We start from the raw sequence: 26,190 nt of genomic DNA, 5'->3' as shown, positions 1-26,190 counted from the left end.
CAAAAACAGAATGCATCTTGATTTAATGTATGCACGATTATACGAAAATATTTAAAAATGATATCCAGGGTTGCTGCTTTAAAATGAATGGTGTTTATCCTGATGCTGTTAAACAAAACAGAGTCTTGTTTACCCTAGCGTTCCTGACGGTGCTAAATGAAGGTGAAAAGACTGCAAAGCATGTTCAGAGTTGCATAGCATAAATTCTAACACAATATAGCTGCAGAATGTGTTGTGAGATGATTCTGCATTTTAAGAATGAAAATTAATCTAATACTGACAGATGATTTGCACTTTACATTGAGTTGAAATCAGAGTCCCCTTCGAAAAGAAACGAAAAGCCTCTGATGTTTACTTGAGAAAAAGGCAAATAGGAAAAAAGATGGATTCTCTAACTTGTCTCTGTTTACTCTTAAGGCAGTTTGGGAAATGGATTCCTAACTGAATTGGATCATCTTACATTTAGGAAATGATCGGTGACATAGTTTATTGTCAGTAGGATAGGTATTGTTGGGTGAGCTAAGTGCCCAGGGCACTTGTTCTTACTCTTTACGAAAAGGATCAATACAGAGGTCTTTATTGCTGTTATAAATCTCCCAGTGGACTTTCTGAGCTAAAGGAATGCTGCTGAAGAGTGTGTACACATGACCGATCTTAAAACAGAAAGGTCAAAGCTGGGATATTTTGCAGGAGGCAGAAACAGCTCATCTTAGTATCTGGAGAAAGGTATTTTGTCATTCCAAAGAAAAATAAATATTGAAACAATAAAGACTTGATTGCTCCAGTAAAAATGTGCAAGCCAAGAGTTAGTTTCTCCTTGTTTATTGTTTATGTCGTTACATTATGTAAGAAAGGATAAAAATTTTTCTCTTTTGCCCTTTTCCCTGCTGCGTTATTCTGCCTCTCGGATTTCTAAACAATGGCATAGCGCCTATGGTTCCCTACAAACATGTGTTGTGCATCGGCTTGACCCATTTGACCTATTTAGCTGTGTGCAAACCCACTGCAGATGGCTTATACAAGTGCACCAATAACATGGAATGTAAATGTCATGTGTGGGCTGCATTGTGTATTTGTATCACCTACACATTAAGCAAACATGTATGGCTGCTGGGAGCACATCTGAATTCTATCTGGGCTGTGGTTTCAAGGCACTGCAGTGGCAAATGGAAAGGAACACCCCCTAAAGTGTGCCTTTTAAGCCCATAGGGCTGGGTTAATAAGGGCTGGGTGATTAAAACATAAAGTGACATAATCCTTGTTAGGTGTTGTTACAATCTGGGTTTCTGGTTGGCAGAGGTATGTTCCTGTCCAAGCAGGAACCACAATCCTAGTCAGGGTGAGTCAGATACACGCCATATAATAACCTGTGCCTACCCTCTGGTAGCCTGGGATAGAGCAGGCAAGCTTAATTTAAGAGGCAATGTGTACACAATTTGTGCAACACTTCAAACAGAAAAACAATTAAAACTCCAAACAGAAAAATAGAGCTTAATTTTGTGAGTAAAACAAGACCAAAACAACAAAAAATCAATAAGTAGAAGTCGAGATATGAATTTTTAAAGAATAAAATGCAATATATTGCTTAAAATCGTAAAGCGCCAACCGAGGCTATCTGGCTACGCTAGACAAGGTAAAATCCAAACGTTCAGGCCGACTGCAATGGAATATGTGTCGGATACAGTCAAAGACAGGTCCTGCTGAAGTTTTGCCTTCTCAAAAGTTGAAAGTCCCATGCATGGGGAAGAAGTGCGCCGGGAGGAAGCAAAGATTCCCTGGCAGTGGTCCACAGGTGCAAAAAATTAGCTGGGCATCATGGATGGCAAGACTGGAGCCTTACAGTCCTGAGCAGCAAGCTTGTGGCGGCTTGTTCTGATTCTTCATACAAGCAGCTCGGTGCTGGTGTGAGCGGGCCCATTCATGATTGCAGAGTGCCAAAAAGCTTGATTTCACGAGCCAAAAGCCACTTCCAAAGGCCCACAACTAGAGAGGTGCCCCTTGGGGGTCAGGAGCTGGTTGAAGATGGATCCAGGAGCTGTAGTGGTGTGTTGGAAGTCTTCTGTGTCCCTGAGACTGCAGAAGAACAGGAGGCAAGCCCCTGGAGTCACTCTGGTTTTGGGTTTGAGAGATTCAAATCCAGTCCTCACCACCAGGCAAGGAGGGCAGCAGGGCAGCAGAGCAGGAGTTCAGCAGAGTGTAGCCAAGTGACAGTCCTTTCAGCAGCACAGCAGTTCTTCTGCCTGGCAGAGTATTCACAGGCCCAGACGTGTAATGAGTTGTGGTGTCTGAGGTCTATTTCTTATGCACAGTGATGCATGTGAAGCACAGGAGGCTTCAAAGAGAGACTGTTGACATGCACAGAGTCTCTGCCCTTCCTGTCCTGGCTCCAGACTCACTACAAGGAGTAATTCTAGTAACCCTTTTTGTGGGATCAGAACACAGCCCATTCAGGTGTGCCAGCTCCTCCCTCCCATCCTACCCAGTATGTCCCATCAGGCTATGGATGGCCCGTAAGTCACACCTAAGATCCCTTTGTATGTGGCATTCTAGAGGGAATGCAATCAAGAGCCAGGCTGCCACTCACCCAGACATGTGTTCAGAGACAGGCAGAAAGCACCAGAAGGTTGAAGAAGGAAAATAATAACTTTCTAAAAGAGGCATTTTCAGAATTACAATTTAAAATCTGACTTCTCCATAAGTTGTGCTTTAACAATCTGATTCCAGAAACTCCAGACATGGGAGTCCCAGTTCTTCTCAATTGGAAATCACACTAAAAAACTGTAATAAGGATATTCCAATGTTATCCTGTGAGAGAGATAGTATTGAAAATGAGTTTACAAGTTTTCACCACTAGGACATGTAAAACATAAAAGTACATGTTCTACTTTTTAAATACACTCTAACCTGCCCTTGGGCTCGGAAGGGCCTACTTTAGGGGTGACTTATTTGTACTAAACAGAAAGGTTTGGGCCATGCAGGAGGGTTAAACAGCCAGGTTGATATGGTAGTTTAAAACTGCACATGGGCAGGCTTGAGACCTGTTTGAGTGGCTACCGAGGTGGGTGGCACAATCAGTGCTGCAGGCCCACAGGTAGCATTTACTTTACATGCCCTGGGCACACATAGTGCACTTTACTAGACACTTATACATAAATTAAATATGACAAATGTGGATAAGCCAATGTTGCCATGTTTTAAGCAGAAACCATGTCCACTTTAGCACTGGTTAGTAGTTGTAAAGTGCCCATAGTCTTAAAGTCAGCAAAACCAAGGTCAGTAAAACAGGTTGAAGGCAAAAAAGTTAGGGGGAACCACGCCAAAGTTGCCAGGTCTACCAGATGCCCTGTGCCTTCATGGTCAATAAATACCAAACAGCTTTTTTCACTGACTAGTTTCGGCTAGATTTTCCAAAACCAGGCTTATGTGTGATTAAAAGCCATATTTCATATTTTCACTTCAAAAATGCTCCTAAAACATTTCAAAATTATTTTCCATTTACCTTCAAATGTAATGGTGAAAGTAGATTTTGTTTAACTTTAGTGGAAAAGTAACTTTATAATAGTGTACTTTGTGTTCCTTAACACACTATGGTGTAAAAATAGTTTTACCTCTCAAAACCCTCAAGCTTTCTGTACGCATTCCTGGATTCAAGTGTATGACCCTTCTACCAGAGAACAACTGTCTTTGTTTCTGTGGCCAGGAAGGCAATTATGTTGTAAACAAATTACCATTTAACTTGGATTAGTCATCAGGGAGGGAGACAGAGACAGTGGACAGAAGAAGGACACCTTTCACACTTCCTATTTCTACTTAGAGATGCCTCATTGATCTCCAAAGGTGAGGTTATTGGCCTCCTGCTTGCCTGTCGAGTGGATACATAAAGCAGAAGGACTCCTAACTCCAACAAGGCACAGCTGACCACTGTAGACTCAACCCTGCAGGAGTTCTGGCTTGGAGGACACCTGGTGCATAGAAGTCACCTATGGACTGCAGGCATAACCAGATGGAACTTTTCTAGCAGTGGGAATAACAGAACAGAGGGTCAAGGTGCTGAGGCAGTGTGTCATGCACTGACATTTTGAAACACTGAAAACTGGTTCAGAGGACACTGCAGGTAAAACAAGTCCAGCCTCACAGACCCCTGCCTAGATACACCTTCGAACCCTGCTATGTTGGAGGATTTTTAGAACCAAAAAAATGATGCCTGAAGGTAAAACCCACAGCTAGAATATGCTGGCAATTCTATCCTAGCAGTGAAACAACCTCAGGGGCTACAAAATCCAACTTCGTCCCACTTGAAGCTTTTGACACCAAACGCATTGGATTCAGTGGGAGCTAGTCAACGATGTATCTGATATTGAGGGACTCTCAGTGTCCACTGTCTTGGAACTTGTTCCGCTGAAAGATTTTGACTCTACCTTCATTTACCTTCAGAGACTAAGAACTTCTGCCGCCCGCCAAACTCTTTAGGGCAGAAGACCGCCAGTCCGGTCTTTCACCCGCTGTCCCTAATTAGAGTTTACTGCTGAGCCAGCGGGCAGAAACAGGATTTACGCCTGCAGGCCCAGAGGGAAACTCACCACAACATTAACGCTGGCTCCTAATCGAGCCGGTGGCACTGTTGCACTGCGTTGGGTGCAACAGCACCTGTCGCGCTTTTTCACTCTTTGCCTTGCAGGCAGTGAAAAGTGCAACAGGGCTGTCCATGTGGGCCCCTTGCACTGCCCACGCCAAGTGCATGGGCATTGCAGGGGCCCTCATGGATCCCTTGACACCCCTTTTCCTCCAGCTTTTGCATGGCGGTGGAATCGCCATGCAAAGGCTGGCAGACACAGGGTCGTAATCCCTAGAGCAGAGCTGCTTGCAGTGCTGCCCTGGCAGATTAAGACCCCTGGTACTGCCAAGCTGTTGACTGGTTGCATCCTGGTGGTCTCGGCCTAAGTGCTTGTTTAGTGTATGAGGGATGAGATATTCTGAGCCAGATATTCTGTCCACCCTATTACAGGTGCAATAGGCTTTAATGCATTTATATTATGACAGATGGTACATCTGCCACATTCGTGTTAGAATATCCTGTCTGCCAAACTCTACATGGGTTTACAAAATACTGAGTTGTAGTGCGTTGTCATTTGATCTAACTCATTATTTCTAATGAGGTCAGCCACAAATTGCCATCCACTACAATTCACTGGTATCCAAGGTTGGTAGCCTGCTGGAGTCAGCAGAACCCCATGTCTGTAACTGCCTTTAAATAAAGCAATCTTTTATTTTTTGAAAATGCCGTCCTTTTAAGGGAAAACGGAATGCGTTTATAAAAAACAATTAGATTCACAAACTGGTTTTAGTAGTAAGAAGTGGTCCCATGGACTACTTCCTACTGCTAAAAATATTTTTGTCTACAGTCACAAGGGCCTCCTTGTTGTTTGTAAATAGGTTACCACTACTTTTGTGTAGTCTGTAAAATATTAATGTTTTGCAGTCAGATTTCAGGAGCAAAACATTAATTCATCTCATTGTGAATCGCCATTTGGAAAGAATGCCTTAAACACACCCCTTCCATATAGTGATTTGAAATGTACTCACAAACCCAAATTGTGATTTGGGAACAGTTTACTGACTAGCTATTTAGGTTTAGTGTCTATAATAAAATAGCTGTTTTATGGTCCCAGAGGCTCTGTTTTAGGCTTTCATTTAGTGAATCGGAGCCTTTGCAATCACAAGATGGTTTAGTTCCGGGTCAACTATGAACACATTTTTTTTGTGGCTATTTTCTTTTTCTAAGTGATTTTTCCCTAAAGATTTAAAAAATCTTATTACTGCTTGCCCTTATGCATTTTGGTTTTGATGTCTTTTTGCTCATTTATTGCAAACATTAGTTTGTTGATTTTAAATGTAAAACTTGTTGGTAATTCTTGAGCACTTATTTCTCTGGGAGTCTGCCTACTGTTTCTGCCAAATGTACCAGGGTTCTCTAAGTACTAAGGCCCTCATTCTGACCTTGGCGGGCGGCGGAGGCCGCCCGCCAAAGTCCCGCCGTCAGGTTACCGTTCCGCGGTCGAAAGACCGCGCCGGTAATTCTGACATTCCCGCTGGGCTGGCGGGCGGCCGCCTTCAGGCCGCCCGCCAGCCCAGCGGGAAAGAGGCTTCCACGATGAAGCCGGCTCGGAATCGAGCCGGCGGAGTGAAAGCTGTGCGACGGGTGCAGTTGCACCCGTCGCGTATTTCACTGTCTGCGCAGCAGACAGTGAAATACATTTAGGGGCCCTCTTACGGGGGCCCCTGCAGTGCCCATGCCAGTGGCATGGGCACTGCAGGGGCCCCCAGGGGCCCCGCGACCCCCCCTACCGCCATCCGGTTCCCGGCGGGCGGACCGCCGGGAACTGGATGGCGGTAGGGGGGGTCGGAATCCCCTCGGCGGCGCAGCTAGCTGCGCCGCCTTGGAGGATTCCAATGGGCGGCGGTACACTGGCGGGTGACCGCCAGTGTTGCCGGTCCGACCGCGGCTTTACCGCCGCGGTCGGAATGCCCATTGGAGCACCGCCGGCCTGTCGGCGGTGCTCCCGCGGTCCTCCAACCCGGCGGTCATGGACCGCCAGGGTTGGAATGACCACCTATGTTTTATAACCAAACTGTCGCTACTAAGCTGGTCCGGGTATGCTCTCTCCAATTAATCACCCAATTCCAGATATCATGTATCTGTTACTATTTTGAGTAATGTCACATATGTTTCAAGGTAATTCAATTAATTTCTTATCTGTTTTTTCTTTATAACATAGACATTCTCACGTATCATCACACAATTTACTATCTTAGAAGCGCACTTCCTACAGATCCTTATGGGTTAATCTAAGACAAAACACTATGGGCCTTATTATGAGTTCGGTGGATGGTCTTGGCCGTCTGCCGAACTTCCGTTGAGGAGGTTGTCGCCATAGTGGCTGCCTCCTCGTCAGGCCCATTATCAGTTTCCCACTAGGTCGGCCAGCGGAAACCAGAGTTTCCACCCGCTGGCCTAGTGGGAAACACCCTACAACATTGTCACTGGCTCATAATCAAGCTGGCAGCAATGCTGTAGGATGCAGGGTGGATCAGCACCCTTGCAATGTTCACTGTCTGCAAAGCAGACTGAGCATTGTGATGTTGCTGGCCAGGGGGTCCCCTGCACTGCCCAGACCAAGTGCATGGGCGGTGCAGGAGCCCCCCTGGGGCCCCCGCACCCATTTTCTGCCAGCCTTTTTATGGCGGTGTTACCACTATGAAAATTGCTGGCGGAGAACAAAGTCTATTCCCCCGGGGATTTGCTGCTTGCACGCTGCTCTGGCGGATTAGGACCGCCACAGTGACTAATCCTGGCAGCACTGGCGGTCAACCGCGGCACAACTGCTGTGGTAGTAATATGGCACTCCTGCCGTCCGCGAATCTGGAGGTCATGAAACCACCAGGTTCGCAATGAGGCCCTTAATATTGACTCGCATGTACACAGCTGCCTTTGTTTAGCCTTTGTCATGAAATTAGTTTTTGTTTTATTCCCCACTTTCATATTTTCATGTACAGTATCCCCAGTGATCTGATCTCTGCCTTTTAAAATCAGATCCATGTCTGAATGGTTTGATTCTAATCCTTGCATGCATGTGGTCCCGACCTTGTTCGCATACAGTCGAAGACAAAGCACGTGAATCGAGGTTTTCTGTGTTAACCTTAACACGCCCTCTTCAGGATTTAATCCTCTGTGCTTTCAATTTTAATGAGATGAGACCAGCATATTTAGTAACAAGGAAATGTTCCTTTCCTCTACTGATTTAATGGTGGGAATATTTGAAGCCCTTTTTGCACTATTGAAGCTATACATTTTATTTCCATGGCTAGACCATTGTTTATCACAAGTTTACCCGGAGGCTTCTAAGTCAATAACACTTAATATCCAAACATGTCTTTAGTCGTTACTGCTCTCTGCTCAGAGTATTATCACAATTTAACACATTCTCATTAGGGTGTTTGCTACTGTTAAATAACTGATCTAATGAAGAAGTGGAAAGTATTGTCAAACCGCATGTGCACAATATGTCTATTGACATGTGCTTCCCTAATTTAAAACAACACAAGAGGAGAAACAGACTAAGAGTACCTGTCTGTTTTAGACCCCTACTATAAGATTCTTAACTTAGAATGCCGTAAATCAACAACGATGAGTGCAGACGTCCTTAGAATTCTTACTGACTGAGGCAACCTCCCACCCATCCAAGATGCCACATTATTTTCCAAATTCAATATTCCATATTTATATCACCAATTGCAAACAGCACAACAGTATTTTTATGACTCGCCGCAACTCAATCTCGTTTTGAACTAGTAGCACCAAATCATCATAATGGCATCCATACAATGGTGTTTAAAGTCCCTGGAGAAAACGCTTTACATCTTCCGATAATTTTCAGCATGTCCACAAGGTATAGTAAAACTGCAAGGGAGTGAGGAAACCCCTTGTTAAGCCCATTCCTGATCATTAAGGGCTATCTCTATCAACTAATGTAATGTGAGTCCGCGTCTTACAATATAGTTCTACAACAATGTTTTAAAATGGGCTACATATCCCCTTTACATGTTTAACCAAAACATAGAACATTCCACTTGATCAAGTACAGTATTACACTCCATGAAATCTACTTACAAGCATTTATTTGAATAGCGTTGTACATTCAATTAAAAGAACAATCTGTACAGAGAAAACATATTATGGATCATCTTGTAGAATTCTAACGAGGGTCCACATGCCCTTCTTGAGATGCCAGAGTCATTTATATTCAGAATAGCCAACACACTTTAAGAGCAGTTCTGACTTCTTGAAAGGCAGAAACTCTAATTTGATGCCTTTGATCCATTCGGAAGAGATGTCTGTGCTTCCCCAAGTGATTGGCTAATAAGCAGCAAATGAGAATGGCAGTGGGGACCAAAAATAAAATCCACTCCTTGGGTGGACTGAAAGTGCGGACTCGATGATCACCACTGCACAGTATTCTTAAACAATCTTTACAGAAAACTGGAATGTTCTGCAACATTTAGGGACAAATCATGCGTCAAAGGACAACCTTGTTCAAACTGTAAACTCCCTTTCCATAGAAATGGAATTACAAGTTTCTGGGTTTGACCACACCTGTAAATACATTCTGTTATAAAATGAGGGCACAGTTCTATCTGCTAAACTCAGGTGGAAGTAATGGCCTGTCAAATGTCTGGTAATTTGGTATACCTGTAGAGACAAATGCAGTAATATCTTACCCCTTATTACTGGGTCATTAACTTGGAAGTATACAGTAATGGTGTGGTGATACTGCACAGTACTGATAATACCAGGCGCAGAGATATCGCTACCACAGTTGCCGTTCAGCATATGGCCAGTCTCTTAGTATATTGTTAATATGGAGTCAAAATAAAATAATTGTTTCTGAAAATAGAGTAGTCTAAAGGGAAAGAAGTCAAAGTCATGTCTACTACCTTGAAGGGAGTGTGTCCTGTAATGACTCTTGAACCATTCGTATAACCATTATTACAAAAGTAACATCAGTAATCTGCTTGACCGCTTTGCTTTTCAAGGTGTTCCTTCTGGTGGCCCCAGAAATGAGTCAGGTTGTCACAGAGAAAATGGAAATTACTTTTGCCTGAAATAGGCAACGCAAAATAGGTTTCTCCTGCCAAGAGTGATTTCTCCACTACTCAGGCTGCATTCACACATGAGAGACATCTCCTATAGATGCAACTGATGTGAATTAATTAGATTTAAGCGTTAAAAGGTGACAGAATTGCAGAATCCTTTCTCCACTATCCAATCACATGTACCACAATCACAAATGTGTGAATATTGATGACTAATAGCGAGAATATAGTGATACTTGGCAGATAATCATATGCACATGTGTCATCATACTAACACACTAGCACTGGCAAAGCCATTAGGGCTCGCTTTCCGAAGCTTTCTCGCTTCAGCTATTCACTTTGCCAATGTTCATGTTTCTAAATTGCACCTACTTCGGCAAAGCCAATAACCATGACCAGCCATGCAAACAGTCTGAGAAAAACATGTGAAAATGTTGTTTCCTATACTTTCAAGTTGAGAGTCACTTTGTGCAGCATAAGATGATAATGCCACACTCTGGCTGCCAGGTAAGCATGAAAATAGTGTTTACACTCAAGTTTGCCACTACATTGATTCATGCAAAGGGCAGTTTACTATTCCTAAGATGCCTCCGGCTATATAGGAATTAGATAGAGGGACTGACACTATTGATCTAACTCCAGTCCAAAAGAAAAAAATATATTATGCCTTCTGTTTGATCAGAAGTAAAATTAAAGTGAGCAAAAACACAGAATGCAAGTGAACCTAATTTAAATTATCATGATAAGAAAGGCACCATCTACATATAGCATAACCAGGGGATGCAGTCAAATTATATTTGATGCCTGCATCTTGATCAGCCTCCAATATAAAACAAATTAATGAACTACAAAGAGGACAAAACCAAGCAATCAGAATTAAAAACAAAACCAGACATAAGCTGATCTTAACACTAGAGATATCATAATGAATGTCCTATAATTCACGGTAAATACCAGCATAGTCAGGTGCAGTATGTACTATTTGCACAATAACCACACAGTATGAGGTCCAGAACTCGAAATGAGAGCTAATATGCTTATACCATGTGTACTTCCACTTTCCCACCCAAGGGTGCACGCTCAGAATGTTTGTGGTTTTTCCACAAATGGACCCAGAATTTGTAAATTGCGTAGGCAAACATCCATTGGATGAGCTATATTACCGAACCAGTTATAATCTGATATCATTTCAATTTTCCAGCCGAAGTTGAGTGTTATAATTGTGGAGGTATTGTTCATAAGGAGCAAGGGATAAAACTGTGAAACATTCATGATGTATTTCAGTGAACGCCTGGAAACTGCTTTGTTCACACAAGAATTTGACAACCAAAAAGTGAACCCATCACTACCAATCTTATCAACTAATCTTGGAAACCTCCCTGCATCCTTGCCAGTAAATGTTTCTGCTGATCTCCTGTGTTTGAGGGAGAAGCATAATTTAAGGATCTTTAAGACCCAAAAGTCGGTTGCACAGGCTGCTCAGTAAGTGCCTCCTCTGTATGAGTTAGCTTTGATACTTTGTCCCACTAAATTTGTGAGTCTCTGGAAAGCACTGTATTTTATCAGGATGATATCTTTCCTGTGAACAAGGCAGTTTAAAAATCTAATCAGCCACTTTCTCAAGATGGTTCCAAATTCCACTCCAATGTTAAAAGGGACCCTTCTCTCTCCGGGTGCATTTTTGCTGCTGAGACAAAGGTAATTCCTTTTTTCTACCTGTGCATGTTTTGTGGCTGAGAAATGAAGTGTAAACAAACATTGTGGAATTACTTCCACATTCAGTTCAAGTGTGGGACTTTGGACTGCACACAAAGCATACATTTTAGTCAAATTGAGTCATTGAGTGAAACACTTTCGTTACAGTTGATGGGAAGTTGTTTTATAATTCAGTTTCTAACATGTAGATCTAGAAGAGACACTCAGAGAAAAGAAAACTAAATGGATTCACAAAAAGAGATGTAGACCAGCATTCCATAAATCATAAGAAATAACAACATGTAACAAATACTACATGCAAACTGAAAATATTTGAATTTTCCATACGTGTACACTTTTTTTAACTTAGGCATTGCTGTCTGAGTTTTTACTTATTTCTATTTTAATCTTTTTTTACCTTATCATGCTGCCCGACATATTTTGCAGTTTCACAAGGCCAGATGATGCACTGTTCCCATTACAAAATCCAGCCAATAGTTTTAAAACTAATGATGTGAAATTTGTGGATGGCCTATGTTTGTCCACCGGTGGTGCCTGTGTACTATTTCAGTTTTTGAATGGAAAAATAATGTTGCACAAATTAGTACAGCTGTGCATAATTTATATTGCTCTAGCATAAGCTTGTGGAAAACCTTTCTTAATTTACCCACTGTAGAAAATTGAGTTACTGGTTGAGGGGCGTGAAGCCGTACTCAAGCAGCACCCACAATCCTTGTCAGGGTGAAACACAAAATGAACAAAATGAACCTGTACTTTACCCTCTGGTCGATTGGCACAAAAGCACTCGGGCTTTGCTTAGGGGCAATGTGTAAAGTAATTACACAGCACTTTAAACAGTAAAAAAGTGAAAATAAAACTCAAAATTGCATGTCAATTTAGTAAAGAAGAGTAATATTTAATAAATTATTTGAGACCAAAATGACAAAAATCTAGTCAGGGGCTATGTATTTTTAGAGACTTAAGGGAAAATAGTGCTAAGAGCACGAAGCAACAACTGTGATTATCTGCTTGCACTGGACTGGGACAAAGCCACATGTTCATGCCAACCACAATGGAGCACAGGCCAGATAGAGTTAGTTAGGCCGCTGAACAAAGATACCTTATATCCTGGATGCGGAGCCTTGCAAGATGATGAGCTGAGAATGTGTTGTTCAGCAACAGTTCCAAGATGCTGAGGGGTTCCAATGTGAGGTCCTGCATCTTTGTCACAGGTGTTTTTGATGGGGATCTTGTGGTGTGAAGTCCTTCATCGAAGGTGCATCACGCACCAACAGTTCCTAGAAGCTGGGGGCTGTGATGAGCTGTCCTGCATTATCATCAAGGTTGCCATCAACAGGGGTCTGCGATGCCAAATCCAGCATTGAGGATGCATTGCGCAAAGGCAGTTTTGAAGAGTTGTGGGCTGTGATGCAATGTCCTGCATCGTGGATGCGTCATACAGTGGTGGTTCTAATACAGAGCTACGAGGAGACGCATCCTGCTGCTTTGGATCTGCCTAAAAGGACCGCAGCTGGGATGGTAAAGCACCTTCAAGCCCCCTTCAAGCCCACTTTCAAGGGTTTAGCACTGGGGTGGCACCACTTAGGGGGGGGAGGGAGGCTCAAGGCAGACAAAGTCCAGGTGCTGGGTTCAAGATGGTTGGAAACTTTTCTGTCCCTGAGGATCTGATCTTGAAGTGAGCCAACTAACTCTTGGAGTCACTCTGGTGGTCCTAGGTTCAAGATGCAGATCCAGTCTTTCTCACTCGGGCACCAGAGCAGCAGGGCAGAAAAACTGGTGGCACAAGTAGGGCTGCAGGCCCACTAGTAGCATTTATTTTACAGGTCCTGGGCACATGTATTACCAGTTTACTAGGGGCTTATAAGTAAACTAAATATGTCAATTGAGTGTATGCCAATTTCACTATGTTTAAAGAAGAGAGCACAAGCACTTTACACTGGTTAGCAGTGTTAAAGTGTGCAGAGTCCTATAAGTCAATATAAACAGATTCAGAGAACATGAGGTTGATTGCAAAAGGTTTGGGGATTATGCTGCAGAAACAGCCAAGACCAACACCCACAGATCATGTAATCTCCTGTTTTGTATATGCTATGTATCCAAGCACAGAACCCTTTCTGTCCAGCAACATCCTGGACATCTCTCAATCAGGATTCAGAACTAACCACAGCACCAAAACCGCTCTGCTCGCTGCCACAGATGGCATCCGCTTCTCCTTCACCGCTGCCAAACAGCAGTCCTCATCCTACTTGATCTTTCAGCTGCCTTCAATACAGTATCTCACTGCAACCTATGCGCCAGACTTCACGTAGCAGGCATATGTGGCAAGGCCCTTCAATTGATACACTCCTTCCTGAAGTCAGAGCATAGAAAGTCAATGTCCTGACACACTTGTTAGAACCTTAAATCATCAGCTTTGGAGTACCCCAAGGATCATCGCTGAGCTCCACACTGCTCAACATCTACATGACCTCGCTTACCCCTATTGTCAGGAACTACGGTATGAACATCGTCTCCTACGCTGATGACACCCAGCTGATCATCTCCCTGACTGAGAACCCCTCATTAGCCAAGAAGAACTTCAGGGATGGGAAGGAAGCATTCGCCACCTGGATGAGGGAGAGCTGCCTTAAGCTGAACTCTGACAAAACTGAGATCTTCATCCTGGGACCTTCCTCCTCAGCCTTAGATGACTCCTGCTGGCCCTCAACACTCTGCAGCCTCCCACCCCCATAGACCACGCATGAAACCTTTGCTTCATCCTCAACTCAGCGCTCACCAGGACCAGACAGGTCAACCCATCGCCTCCACATGCTTCCACACCCTCCAATGCCTACGGAAGATTTTCATATGGATACCAACCGACTGCTGAAAAAAACGTGACACCTGCCCTAATCACGAGCAGACTTGAGTACAGCAACGCCCTCTATGCCGGGACCTCCAAGATGAACCTGAGTAAGCTACAACAAATTCAGAATGCCGCTGCCAGACTCGTCTTGAACATCCCCCGCTGAGAACACATCACAAAACACCTGAAAGACCTCCACTGGCTCACCATCGAGAAGAGGATCAACTTCAAACTCCTGATACATGCCTAGAGTCCTCCACAGCATTGGACCCAGCTACCTCAACCACCGCATCACCTGGTACTCCCCTTCCACACCTTTCCACTCTTCCCAAAAGTTGCTCGCCAACATGCCCCGCACAAAGAAGTCCTCGGCTGGAGGAAGATCTTTCACCTACCTAGCAGCAAGAGGTTGGAACACCTTACCTCTCACCTCAGACAGTCCCCATTGCTGCCTCAGTTCAGGAAGGACCTCAAGAACTGGCTGTTCAACTGAACTCTGAGGACACACCCCTCAGCACCTTGAGACCCTATGGGTGAGTAGTGTGCTCTAAAAATATTTGATTGATTGATTTGTCTTTTGCATGAGGCCTAGTTTAGGGATTTAACGTTTTATAAAAACTGAGAAATCAGACACATAAACCACCTGAGCTGGGCTCACGAAATGGGACTCTTGTGATAAAAAAGCATCATGTGGCTATCCTTCTTCACCTAATATGCATAAATCTATAACAGACCTGCCACGAAATATGGTTCATGGTATATCACACAATATTGGTTCTGCTCAGATGGTCTCCCACTGAGGAGCTGGTAACACACAGTGCAAGATAACAGCCCCAAATCGCTGTGTATAGCAGGTTTCGAGCACATGTTTGGAAGCTGGGACCAGCTTGTGTCCGTGTCCATCTTGAAACCTCCCCAGGACACCAGCAGTAGCCTCAAAAGCTTTTTTAAATTTTTGTTATGTGTATTTATTTATTTTTTGTGGGGGAAGAGGTACAGTGCTTGGCACAAAGCCTCACCATCTGTCCATGGCTCATCCCTCCCCTTCATGCCTCATGGAAGTAATAGACTGAAGATCCTCATTCCTCCCAACCCCTCCGTTTAAGAGTCCTCCTCTCACACGGTGAGGTTTACCTCAAAGATGGCAAGCTGGTTGTATTGCACATGAGAATTACGTGTATTATGTTTTAAAAAACACCCAATTTCCGACTCCCACGCCAGAAAGACGTTTCTAAAGCATCATTTTTAATCAATTAGAAAATGGAGAATCACACATATGTGGGAGGTTCAGAATGAGAAACAAATCAGCTCACAGATAAGCATTGAGTATATTGAACTATTTCATTTCTGTACGGTTCACAACATAATATAGGAATGCTGCGAAGTGCCCACTGACAGGAATTTCAATAGGATAGACATTACACGCCAAGAGCACGCTCAGTAGGAAATCTAAATTACCTTAAGGAAAAAAAACATTTTTTTGCACTTGACAGAGTCTCCATTGTACTGGCTGTTGAGATGAGATTATTTTATTGATATGTTGGTGTAACCACTGAGCATTACACTGTCGCATTTATTGACACCAGCAATGCATCTGTCAGACAAACAATTAACTTCGTCCTTCCCGCAAGAACAATAAAGTAGTCTGAAGGTGATATCTCTGCCTATGCTTAAAACAGATTCTCTCTTCGGTGCTTCTCGAAACATAAAGGATCTCTTGTAAGCCAGACTTCTGAGATAAGGCAGCAGCCGAACTCATGTTATGATCTCTGGGAAAGGTATAATGGCTTCCCGCCATCCATTTTCAACATCTCTTTTCTATTAGCTTGCCTGAAAAATGCACCATGACAAGAAATATGTAGCTGTGTTATTATCCATTGTAATGTTCGTGCCTCTGATAAAAGGTCCTTTCTCCTTAAGAATGAGCAGTCCGCAGATGCAGGAACAGTTTTGCTCCCTGGTTTATAAATTAGACTCAGTAAATGTTTAGACAGCACTAGTGGTCAGCTATATGTTAATCTCAATGCTGATAAAGCAAGTCTGCACGAAAAGAATAGATTGAACGTGGATCGGTATTGGCCTCTCATCCTTCTACCTGGCGGGATCAAGCGTCTTTCTAAAAAGGATGTCTTCTTGATGCATGAGAGGAGCTTCCTTTCACTCGCGGCCCTTCAACTCTTCTGTGGATGTTTTTTTCTCATCGTTACACTCCAGTCAAAGAAATGTAATGCCGTTATACCCTAATTTGCTGTAAACAAAGACCTGTACATCTAATTGTGTCCATGCAAATCCTTTCGCCAATTTAAAGTTGGCAAGAACTCGTGCAAGGTTTAATGAACTAAAGTAATTTTCCTTCATAGTAAAAGTTTATGGCCTTGAAAGGTCTTTGCTCCACTGAATATGCTTCCAGGCTAAAGAGTGCGCTATGATTTATCGGTGCGTGTGTCTTCTGAATCACTGTAGCGCCTCCGCCTCCATGTTACCCTCACATGATCACAGAGAGGAGATCCTCCTTTGCCATTTTCTTTCTGAAAGAGCTTTTACAAGACTGATAAAATGCATTGTACACCCGCAATGGCTGACACGTCCAAGCTTTGTGTGGTATGAACGATAACTACACATCCTCATACATTAATAATTTATTTTAAACCTGTATCGCTTTGTCGCTGTAGTGGATGCAGAAGTAAACACTGAAACATAAATATTCCCTATGGAAAGGGTCATATGATACGAACAAGAATAAGATGTAAGGCAAGAGTTGAATCGTGGATGGAAAGGGGCATTTTACTTGATTCGTTATCGAAAGCTTGCAATTATTACCATGGAAGTGCCATCAAAGCTCATTAGTAGCTCCTTCATGGATTAGGAAGGTGTTATAGAAACTTCCTCTTCCTCCTCTGTTACTCATTGCACCACTGCACATTTCGTGTCTGCACAGTGTGAAGAGGTATTCCCTCATTTGCAAAATGATTTAGCCCTATTCACGTGAGGGAGTCTCTTAGCCCCTATGGCATATTACAGCTGCAGTACATTCTGTCAGCAGGCTCAATGATTGGCCATCTCCTAAGAAGGGGAGCACAATTAGTTCACTCACCCCACAATGGTGTCGTTTGAGAGGGAGATAGGGGATTACCAAGATACAGGCACATGGGACAACCTGTTTGGCCTGCTTAACTTCCCTATGAGTCCATTGTAAAAGGTACTAAAGTGCACCTATGGCAAGGAAAATTAAATATCATGTGGGCTGCAGTGTGTATTTACATCACCTAAATATATGACAAACATATATGTGTGCCAGGAGCACCACTGTGATGTGGCTGGGTTGCAGTTTAAATGCATTACAGTGATACACGGTACGTAAAAATGCCTTTGCTATGTGGAAAAGCCTGTGTCACTCCTAAATTGGGCCTTCTAAGCCCACATTAGTGGGAGCTAACATATATCACAATAGGACACACAACATATTGAGGTTAGAATGATATCCAGGAGAAATATAAGCCACAAGCTATTTCACTAAACATGCTTTTTAGAGTTTTCTCTAAGTAAGCTTAGATGGGAAGAAATCGTAATTCCCTATCGCTGCTATGGAAAAGGCTAGAAACATGCTTCAAAGTTTGTTTCCCGCATATTATATAAAATATGTTTTTATGGCAAAATCAGATTATTTATAGCTTAAGAAGGGAAGTCATTTTGTAAAAATATACTTTAAGCTAACTGAGGCAGAACTGGCTTAAAACCAGTTCTGACACTCTTCACACCATCAGAGCTGGAATAGACTTTCCAGGCTTGGAAAGCTAACAACCCTGACTCAGAGGATAATGGTCTGGTTCCAAGACTGAAAAGGACTAATTTGTTTTAACTGCTGACCACTTAGAAAGGATTATCTCACTGAGATTGAACAGGAACAGTTGGCAGAACAAAGGACATATTTATCACTACCTCTTTTGACTAAAAGATGTCAGGGAGTGCTTCTCCTATTCATTTGGAGAAGCCTCCCAGGCTGCTTGGCTCCTGACACTATAGGAGGGAACAACATGTTGTTCCTGTCAGGTGAAAGGAGAGTTCCCCTAAATAAAGGAATGGCTTAGGAGGTGAAGACAGGCCTGCTTGATGGCAACTTGGTTTTGCCATCTTGAAACAGGGACTCCTGGGTAATTTTACCATAAGGCAAGAACAAAGTGCTGCAAAAGGAAGCGAGAAAGAGTAAGAGCCTGTGGCATTAGAACAAGATGGCTACTTCCTGTTAGCTCTCCAGGTAAGCTGCTTATATGCAGCGCACTTCTGCATAACTAAGTCTCTCGACCAACCGCTCTAAGCCTTTGCGCCAAAACCAGTGGCTTTAGTGGGAGCTTGATGATGACATAGCCAGCTTCAAGTGACCTTTGCTGGCCACAGGCTTGGAATTTGTCTAGCTGAAAGATTTCAATTTCCCCCCAAAATTCAGAAGATAAAAATTTAGACCAGGAAGAGCTGCTTGGTTTAACCAATTTTTAGTCCATCACGGGTGTCCTGAAACCATGCTTAGCTCCTAGTCAGCTGAGAACAGTGACTTTTCAATTGGTGCTTTAGTTTTTCTTGGCTTTTCACTTGAAAGCTTTCCCCTTAATCTATTTTGATGATCTTGGTTCATGAATGTTATTGGGTTGCGTTCTTTAGTTTATAATTGTTCATACTGCATGAAATTAACACACACTTCTCTGGGGACTGCCTGCCTCATGTGCCACAGATACCAAGGGTTGAGTAGAGATTCTTTCAGAACTGTTTTGACTTAACCAGGGTATGCTTATTGATTTGGTAGGTGTGTAACCCTTTTCCACATTACTATTCTCCTTTTATAATAATAATAATAATAATAATAATAAATAGAGTGAGTGATATGGGGAGTGAGAAGGAAAAATCATGCCCTGATAAAGACAATACATGGCAAAATTGCGTTAGAGAAAATTATTTAAAAGCAAGTGGTGAATAGCAGAAATAATGTGATCTGGAATCTCATAAATGAGAAGATTGTATCACCAAAGAAGGCTGAAGCGAGAATTAATGTGGCTTTGTTGACTCTTACATACACGGACCTCGAGCCACAGATGAGTGGCCTCAAAGACCACTCCCACACCAACAGAATGCAACCTCAGCATCATCTTTGACATTGAGTTGGCCACAAAGTGACAAATCAATGGAGTCGCCTCATCCTGCTGCCACACCCTTTGCATGCTGTGTAGAATCTTCAGGTGGATCCAAATCAATACCCAAAAAAACGTCTCCTAGGTGCTCAGCACAAGCCGCCTGGACTATGAAAATGCATTCTATGCCAACATCTCTGCCCAAGTCCTCAAAGGACTTCATCGTATTCAGAACATGGCAGCCAGACTCATCCTGGAGCCCCCCAGACAAACCTACATCACTCTCCACCTCAGAAACCTCCACTAGCTCCACATCCAGAAGAGATGCCATTTCAAGATCCTCACCCATGCCTACAAAGACTTAAATGATCAAGAACCGGGCTACATCACCAACCAACTGAGCTTCCACCAATCCACCAGACGTCTGCGCTCCTCCTCACTGGCCTTCACACACCTCCCCCAAACCTGTTACAGCCGCAGTGGTGGCAATTTCTTCTCCTACATCGCTGCAAAGGCCTGATATGACCTACCCCTCCACCTCCATACAGCACCCTCCCTTATGGACTTCAGAAAGAAAGTCAAAACCTGGCTTTTCGACGGAGACCTCACACCCCAGCACTTAGATACCCCCCGGGGTGACAGTGAAGAACTCTACAAATGCTGATTGATTGATTGAATCACCATACAAATAAATAATCAATGATCATTCCCCTTTCAGCATTCTCTACTGCAATTAGAATATTGTACACACCTTTGGGATATGTTGTATCAGCTAAAGAGTATTTTTTAATAAGGACAGGAAAAAAAATGCATTGCACTGGTAAAGAGTACGGCCACTGGTGTTAGAATTGTTAAAATATAGCTAACGGCTGTAGTTTTCTCAAGACTCATCTTTGTCAGTTCATGCTTCCCTACTCTGATTATAACCATATCCAACAAGCTCCAAAACATTCCAACATGGCATCAAGGCACATTTTACATCTGAACTTCATGATCCATTATACAGGCTATAGAAAGTATTTCATTGGCTCCATGATGAACATATCCTCAAGAATATCCTCCAGAGCCCTTCTTGACAATTTTCCAGTTTACCTCAAATCCCCAAAGACCACGTTCTGAACACACAGACATCGGATACCAAAGAAGAATAAGTATCTGAGGCAGCATCTTTTTTTTATCTTAGACTCAATACCGTTCACCACCTTTTCTGCAGCCTTTTGAAATTAACATGATCTTTTCAAATTCTGAAAAGCCGCAAGATATGCCACTTAATTTAACTCTCCATCTGCCACCAATTTCTTTGCTGTTACTTCGTATTAGAACGTCCCACTCTGCTATTTAGGTTTTATGTACGTGACTGAGTTTTCCTCATGTGTATGAGACCACTCCAAGTAATAAATACATACTAAACACTTGCATTCACAGCTATAGGTTAGGTACCATATACACAAACACCCTAAGGCCCATATTTAAACTTTTTTAGTGCCGCTTTTTGACGCAAAAAGCGTCGCAAACTTACAAAATACAATTGTATTTTGTGTTTGAGCCGCTTTTGCATCAAAAAATGACGCAAATGAGGTGCTAAAAAAGTATAAATATGGGCCTAGGCTCTTGGGCACAGAATTTTACACTGATGCACATTTTGATTTGAGGGTTTTCTTATCACCAGATGCAGAAATCACGGAATAACATTAAGAAGAAATAAAAGTATCCCCGTTCTTTCAGTATTCCTTCTAAGTTGGCAACTCTATTGCCGGAGGATTATTGCTTTTTTGTGCTACTGCATACTATTGATTTATAGATTGACACAATGTGACCTCTGCTTACTGTAAGCAATCTAGAAGGAGTCACATCACTTATCCAGCACGCAGTGCTCAATGCTCCCTCCAAGGAACTACTCCTGGGAGATGGAAATGAGACAAACAGCGACCTTTGTCTGAAGAATAAATGCACTGGGCATCTGCCATCCTTCCAACGGCGGCACCTGGGACCTGCGTGGAAGGACAAACCGGCTCTCTCGGACATTTACAGATCTCGCGCCTGCGCCTTTCTGTCAATAAGTCAACACCATAGCTTAGTGCTTCTTATTGGTTTGCCAATTCGCTCTCCGTCATTGCTAATTCGTTCCTCCCAGGTTGCCTTTAAACAGCTTAAGCATCCAGCTGACGCCGAGATACAGCGCCGAGGTCTATTCTTGGGATTTCTCAGGGGTGTCATATAGTCCCACTCTACCTTCCTTTCGAAAGACAAATGTGTTGAGTTGAAGCTTTCTAACATCTCTTCTGGGAATTTGTTGGTTAGAAATACTACTGCTGTGAGTTTGATTATATTTGGAAACAATACGAGCTCTGGGGTTTCCTACTGCTCTCTTCTGAGGCGTTATGGCTGGTATTTCCATATCAATTTTAAGTTTTCAAAGGGAATGTCGTAACACAACTTTATGGATTTTTAAAATTTAAAAAATATACACCTCTGAAATTCATAAGGCGTACATCTTTAGCAGAATAAACAGAATATGCACAACATATTTCGATTAATATTTAAAACAGTTAAATCCAGAAAGAATAATTTAATAACAAAGATTTATTTATTATTGTTGTTAATTTAGCCAAATATCACATAGAAATATTTTAAAATGTTCTTTGCCTAAAATTATATTCGTTCTTTGCACACTCTTGGGGAGAGCACATTTCTTATTCAAGTAGTTCTTTCTTTTATATAGTATTATTGAAGCAGTTTGTACAGCTACGAACATAACCAAATATACAGGACTCAGCGTAGACTTAGTGTAGAGCAGACAAATTTCTTTGACAGGTCAGTGCATAATTTGAGAGATCACGCACGCCCTTTCGGAGCTCAATAAACAGTCTGCCCCATTAAGTCTCACCTGGTAGTCATGGTGATTCCTACATATATTGTAAATTTGCCTAACCAGCAAGCTCTCAGTCGCATTATTGAAATTTGCAGTCACCCTATTTGTTAGAAATGGGGTATTTGGTTGGCAGTCAGGTTACCCCATGTCCAAGCAAGGACCCTCACTCTAGTCAGGGTAAAGGAGAATCACCCTCAGTGAACCCCCGCTCACCCCCTTCATAGCTTGGCACAAGTAGGCTGGCTTAACTAAAGAGTTGTAGGTGTAAAGTATTTGTACCAACACACACAGTAACTTAGTGAAAACACTACAAAATGACACAACACAGGTTTATAAAAATAGAAAATATTTATCTAAACAAAACAAGACCAAAATGACAAAAATCCAACACACACAAGTCAAGATATTAATTTTAAAAGCAAAAGAGTTTTAAATCCTTTTGTAAACAGGTAAAACACTGTTAGCGATAAAAAGTACCTAGTTAGGGTCAAAATAACACCACGTTCGAGTGTACGTCAAAAAAGGAAAGCAGTGTGTCGATTTCCCACCCGCAAGCGAGACCATGCGTCGTTTCTTCTTCTCCGGCCAGGTCGGCATGCGTCGTTTTTCCTCTCCGCAGGAGAGCGAAGCGTCGATCCAGGCAGCACTCAGGTCCAGGCAAGCGTTGCGTCGTTTTTCCGCGCCCAGCAAGGTTTGCGTTGAAAGTCCTGCCGCACGGTATCAGCGAAACCATGCAATGTGGGTTGCAACGTTATCAGCCTCCGTCACTGGGTGTTGCACGTCGTTTCTCCAGCTGCGTGTGTCAATCTTCTAGCCACGATGCTGGTGGAGAAGGATTTCTGTTGCGACGCCAGCAGCATGCAATTTTTCAGCCGTGTCTCGGAAGGTGCGTCAATATTTTCCCCGCACTGACTGACTTATATACTGAAAAAAGGGATGTGACATCACAGGAAAAGGAAAGAACACCATCTTGAATTGGGAAGAGCCCATAGACCAGAATAGGAAAAAGAAAGTAGTATAAAAGAAAAACAGAGCATGCTGGGACACAAACACGAAGAAGACAAGGACACTACATGGACAGAGACAGGAAAAAAGACCAGACAAACCCACCACCAACAACAAAAAAGAAGAAATAAGGGCTACAGGTAAGTGTAGCGCGATCGGGAGCGAAATATATGCTTCCCAGGATGTTTAATCAAAAAACGCGGGGAACGGCGCTCCGAGTATCAGAAGCGCATTCCATCCGCAAGGACAGAAAGAGACGCAGCGTCTAAGCGCAGCGTTACAGAGTTCCAGCCACGAGAGAGCTTAAAAAGGCATTCAATGGTGGGAGATGTTACTATTTTGGGGTCTCCCTAACCAAGTGTGAGGAAAGACCATGTTGTGCTGAACGGTTTGTTGGTAGTCCCATTGTCGTAAGACCACCACAAGCTGAGTTACGGGCCAAAATGTTTTGAAAAAGAAATGCCCCGCAAAGCATTATGGAGCGAGTTTCCCAAGTGCAGTGAATATTGTAGTATCGGCTCTCCCGCTGTGCCAGGGGAGCCACTTTGAGGATTTCTGGGTTTTTGTGTGTTCTAATTGCTCCGGTTTGTATATTTTTCAACTGCTAAAGTTGTATCTAAGTGGTACTCATGCAAAGTGCTTCTCAGATCGAGGTTACACTATATGAAACTTCAGGTGTTCATGTAAAGTGCTCCTTCGATCGAGTTTGCGCTATATGAAACTTCATGTACTCATATGAGGTGCTCCTCCGATCGAGTATGCAAAAAAATTATTAAATAAATAAAAAATAACTCCCCTTCAGCTTGCAGCCTTTGTGTTCAGATACCACAAAGAAACAGCTGCATGCCCAAAACAAGGGAGAGGAAGAAACAATATGTGGCCATGCAGCGCCAAGCAGCAAGGCAAAAGAAAAAAGTAGTACACCACACTAAGGTATATGGCCGATCGAGCAATAATCCATGCAACAGAGTCAGTCTCCAAGGCAGTAACAAAGCAGCCTGAAGGTGGGACCAACGTAAACCACTTACCTACAAAATCAAGGGGTTTTGGAAGGCAGGCCTAAGAACAAACGAAAGTGATGGGAGTGAGATGCATGCAAGCCCACAGATTTAGATTACAACATGTTGAGAGACAGCGCTTGCACACTGCCTCAGCTCAATCTAAAAATTACTGAAAGGTGCAAGTGTCCTATAAAACAGTTCCCTCTATTTTTTAAAGTTTTGTATAGCACAATTTAGGCATCAGAGGATTTTAGAGTGCTTTACAGACCTGCTCTATTCTTACACAGTTCCTTCTTGGTGTTCGCATTCGCCTTACAGTTGAAACTCTGGTTTCTATGTCGCACAAACTGCTCTCATAGTCGAGCTTTTGAGCTTGGTGAGTGCCTGTTTTCTTTTAGAGGCATGACAGATCGGTCTGAATGCATCTATGCTTGTCAGAGGAAGGAAGCTGTGCCTGGCCTTTGGGCAGTACGATTAGTCTAGCCCCGCTGGAGCTCCTTTCCAGATCCTGAATTACTACTGATGTATGCAAGTGGCTTAACAATGCTCAATTAATTCCTCTCTGCCTGCTTTATTCCAGTTGCAAACTGTCTGGAAGAATAAAATGAATTCTACTGGTTACTGGGACTCTTAAACTAATGATGTTACCACTTGGTACTCTGTAATGTCTTACATTTATTAGATGAATATAAAGCTCTCCTCCGGGTAATTTGGGGAACATAGTATTACACAGAGAAATTAATACGGGTTTCTTATTCTTTGTTTTTTTTCTGTCTGGTTTCTTAGGTGATCCTTATTCTGACAAAGCTGTATGACTTCAACTTGGGGAGCGTTACAGAGAGCTCGTTTTGGAGGTAAGAGGCTTGAAAGTATTTTCGTCCGACTGGTATAGAAGATACAGAGTGATATAGAATAGCTGTGGTTCTGTGAAGTGGATAGTAGGTCTGCTTTTCATTCTGTATTTCTTGTATAATTCCTTCTAGGGTACTAGCTCTTGCCTTTTACCCTAACCACACTCGTTTTGCAACCACTCTAATATCCACAGGGTAACAAACAAAAACGCATTTGCACATTTTTATACCGCATATTTATACTTTAAGAATCTACATGATCCCTAAACTCACCAAAAGTTGCAGAAAAGTAAAAGCTGAAGACAGAAACGATTGCAATTCCGTTTTGCACAAGTACTCTGAGGTTGTATGTACTGCTATCAATATAGGGGGCCAGATTACGACCCTGCCATGGTGGCGGTCCGACCACCACCAAAGCAGTGGTCCGACCACTTTGGTTGTGGTCTGACTGCCACATTATGAGAGCGGCGATCGTGCTGTGCCAGTTCTCCTCCACAGGAGGGACTGTCGTTCTCCTGGTGGTCCTAATCCACCAGGGCGGTGCTACAAGCAGCGCCGCCCTGGCGATTACGACCCTTCTCTTTGCCATGGATAGGCTTGCAGAGACGGGGTTCTCCAGTGGGGCCCCTGCATTCCCCATGCACTTTGCATGGGCAGTGCAGGGGCCCCATGGCCAGCCCCGTCGATTTGTTCACTGTCTGCTTTGAACCCTACGCACTACAGCATTGCCGCCGGCTCTATTATGAACCAGTGTCAATGTTGTAGGCCATTCCCCGCTGTGCCAGCTGGCGGAAACACCATTTCTGCCCTCTGACCCAGCGGGGAACACTTAATGGGGCACGCAGGAAGGCAGCCGCACTGGCGGCAACCTGACAGCGGGACATCGGTGAATGTTGAAAACCATCCGCTGAAATCATAATTAGGCCTAGAATGCGATTGGAAAGAGTACTCCCAAAAATACTTTAAATAACGTCCCTTTACATACTCAGATTTTGATGGAAATGGCATTTACACACAGAGAGTGAACATTTCGAACAGTGGAAGATGGTGTTACAGCATGTACATGGGTTTATCAGCCTTCATTGTTTTTCAGTATTATATTGGCGTCTTCTAGAAATATCCAATTTTT

General features: G+C 43.1%; 1 protein-coding gene across 1 annotated transcript in view; it reads left to right on the top strand.

The window, feature by feature from the left end:
• Nucleotides 1-26,190, top strand: part of SORCS3 (sortilin related VPS10 domain containing receptor 3) — a 2,578,554-nt gene that overhangs the window by 563,235 nt on the left and 1,989,129 nt on the right. The window contains exon 2 of the mRNA XM_069239432.1: nucleotides 24,997-25,064. Within this exon, the coding sequence (XP_069095533.1) occupies nucleotides 24,997-25,064 (68 nt within the window). The remainder of the gene's footprint in view (nucleotides 1-24,996; nucleotides 25,065-26,190) is intronic.

The sequence above is a fragment of the Pleurodeles waltl genome, chromosome 6 (assembly GCF_031143425.1).
Source record: "Pleurodeles waltl isolate 20211129_DDA chromosome 6, aPleWal1.hap1.20221129, whole genome shotgun sequence".
NCBI classification, from domain to species: domain Eukaryota; kingdom Metazoa; phylum Chordata; class Amphibia; order Caudata; family Salamandridae; genus Pleurodeles; species Pleurodeles waltl.
Note: the sequence above shows the minus strand (reverse complement) of the source record. Positions and strands in the feature narration are given on the sequence as shown.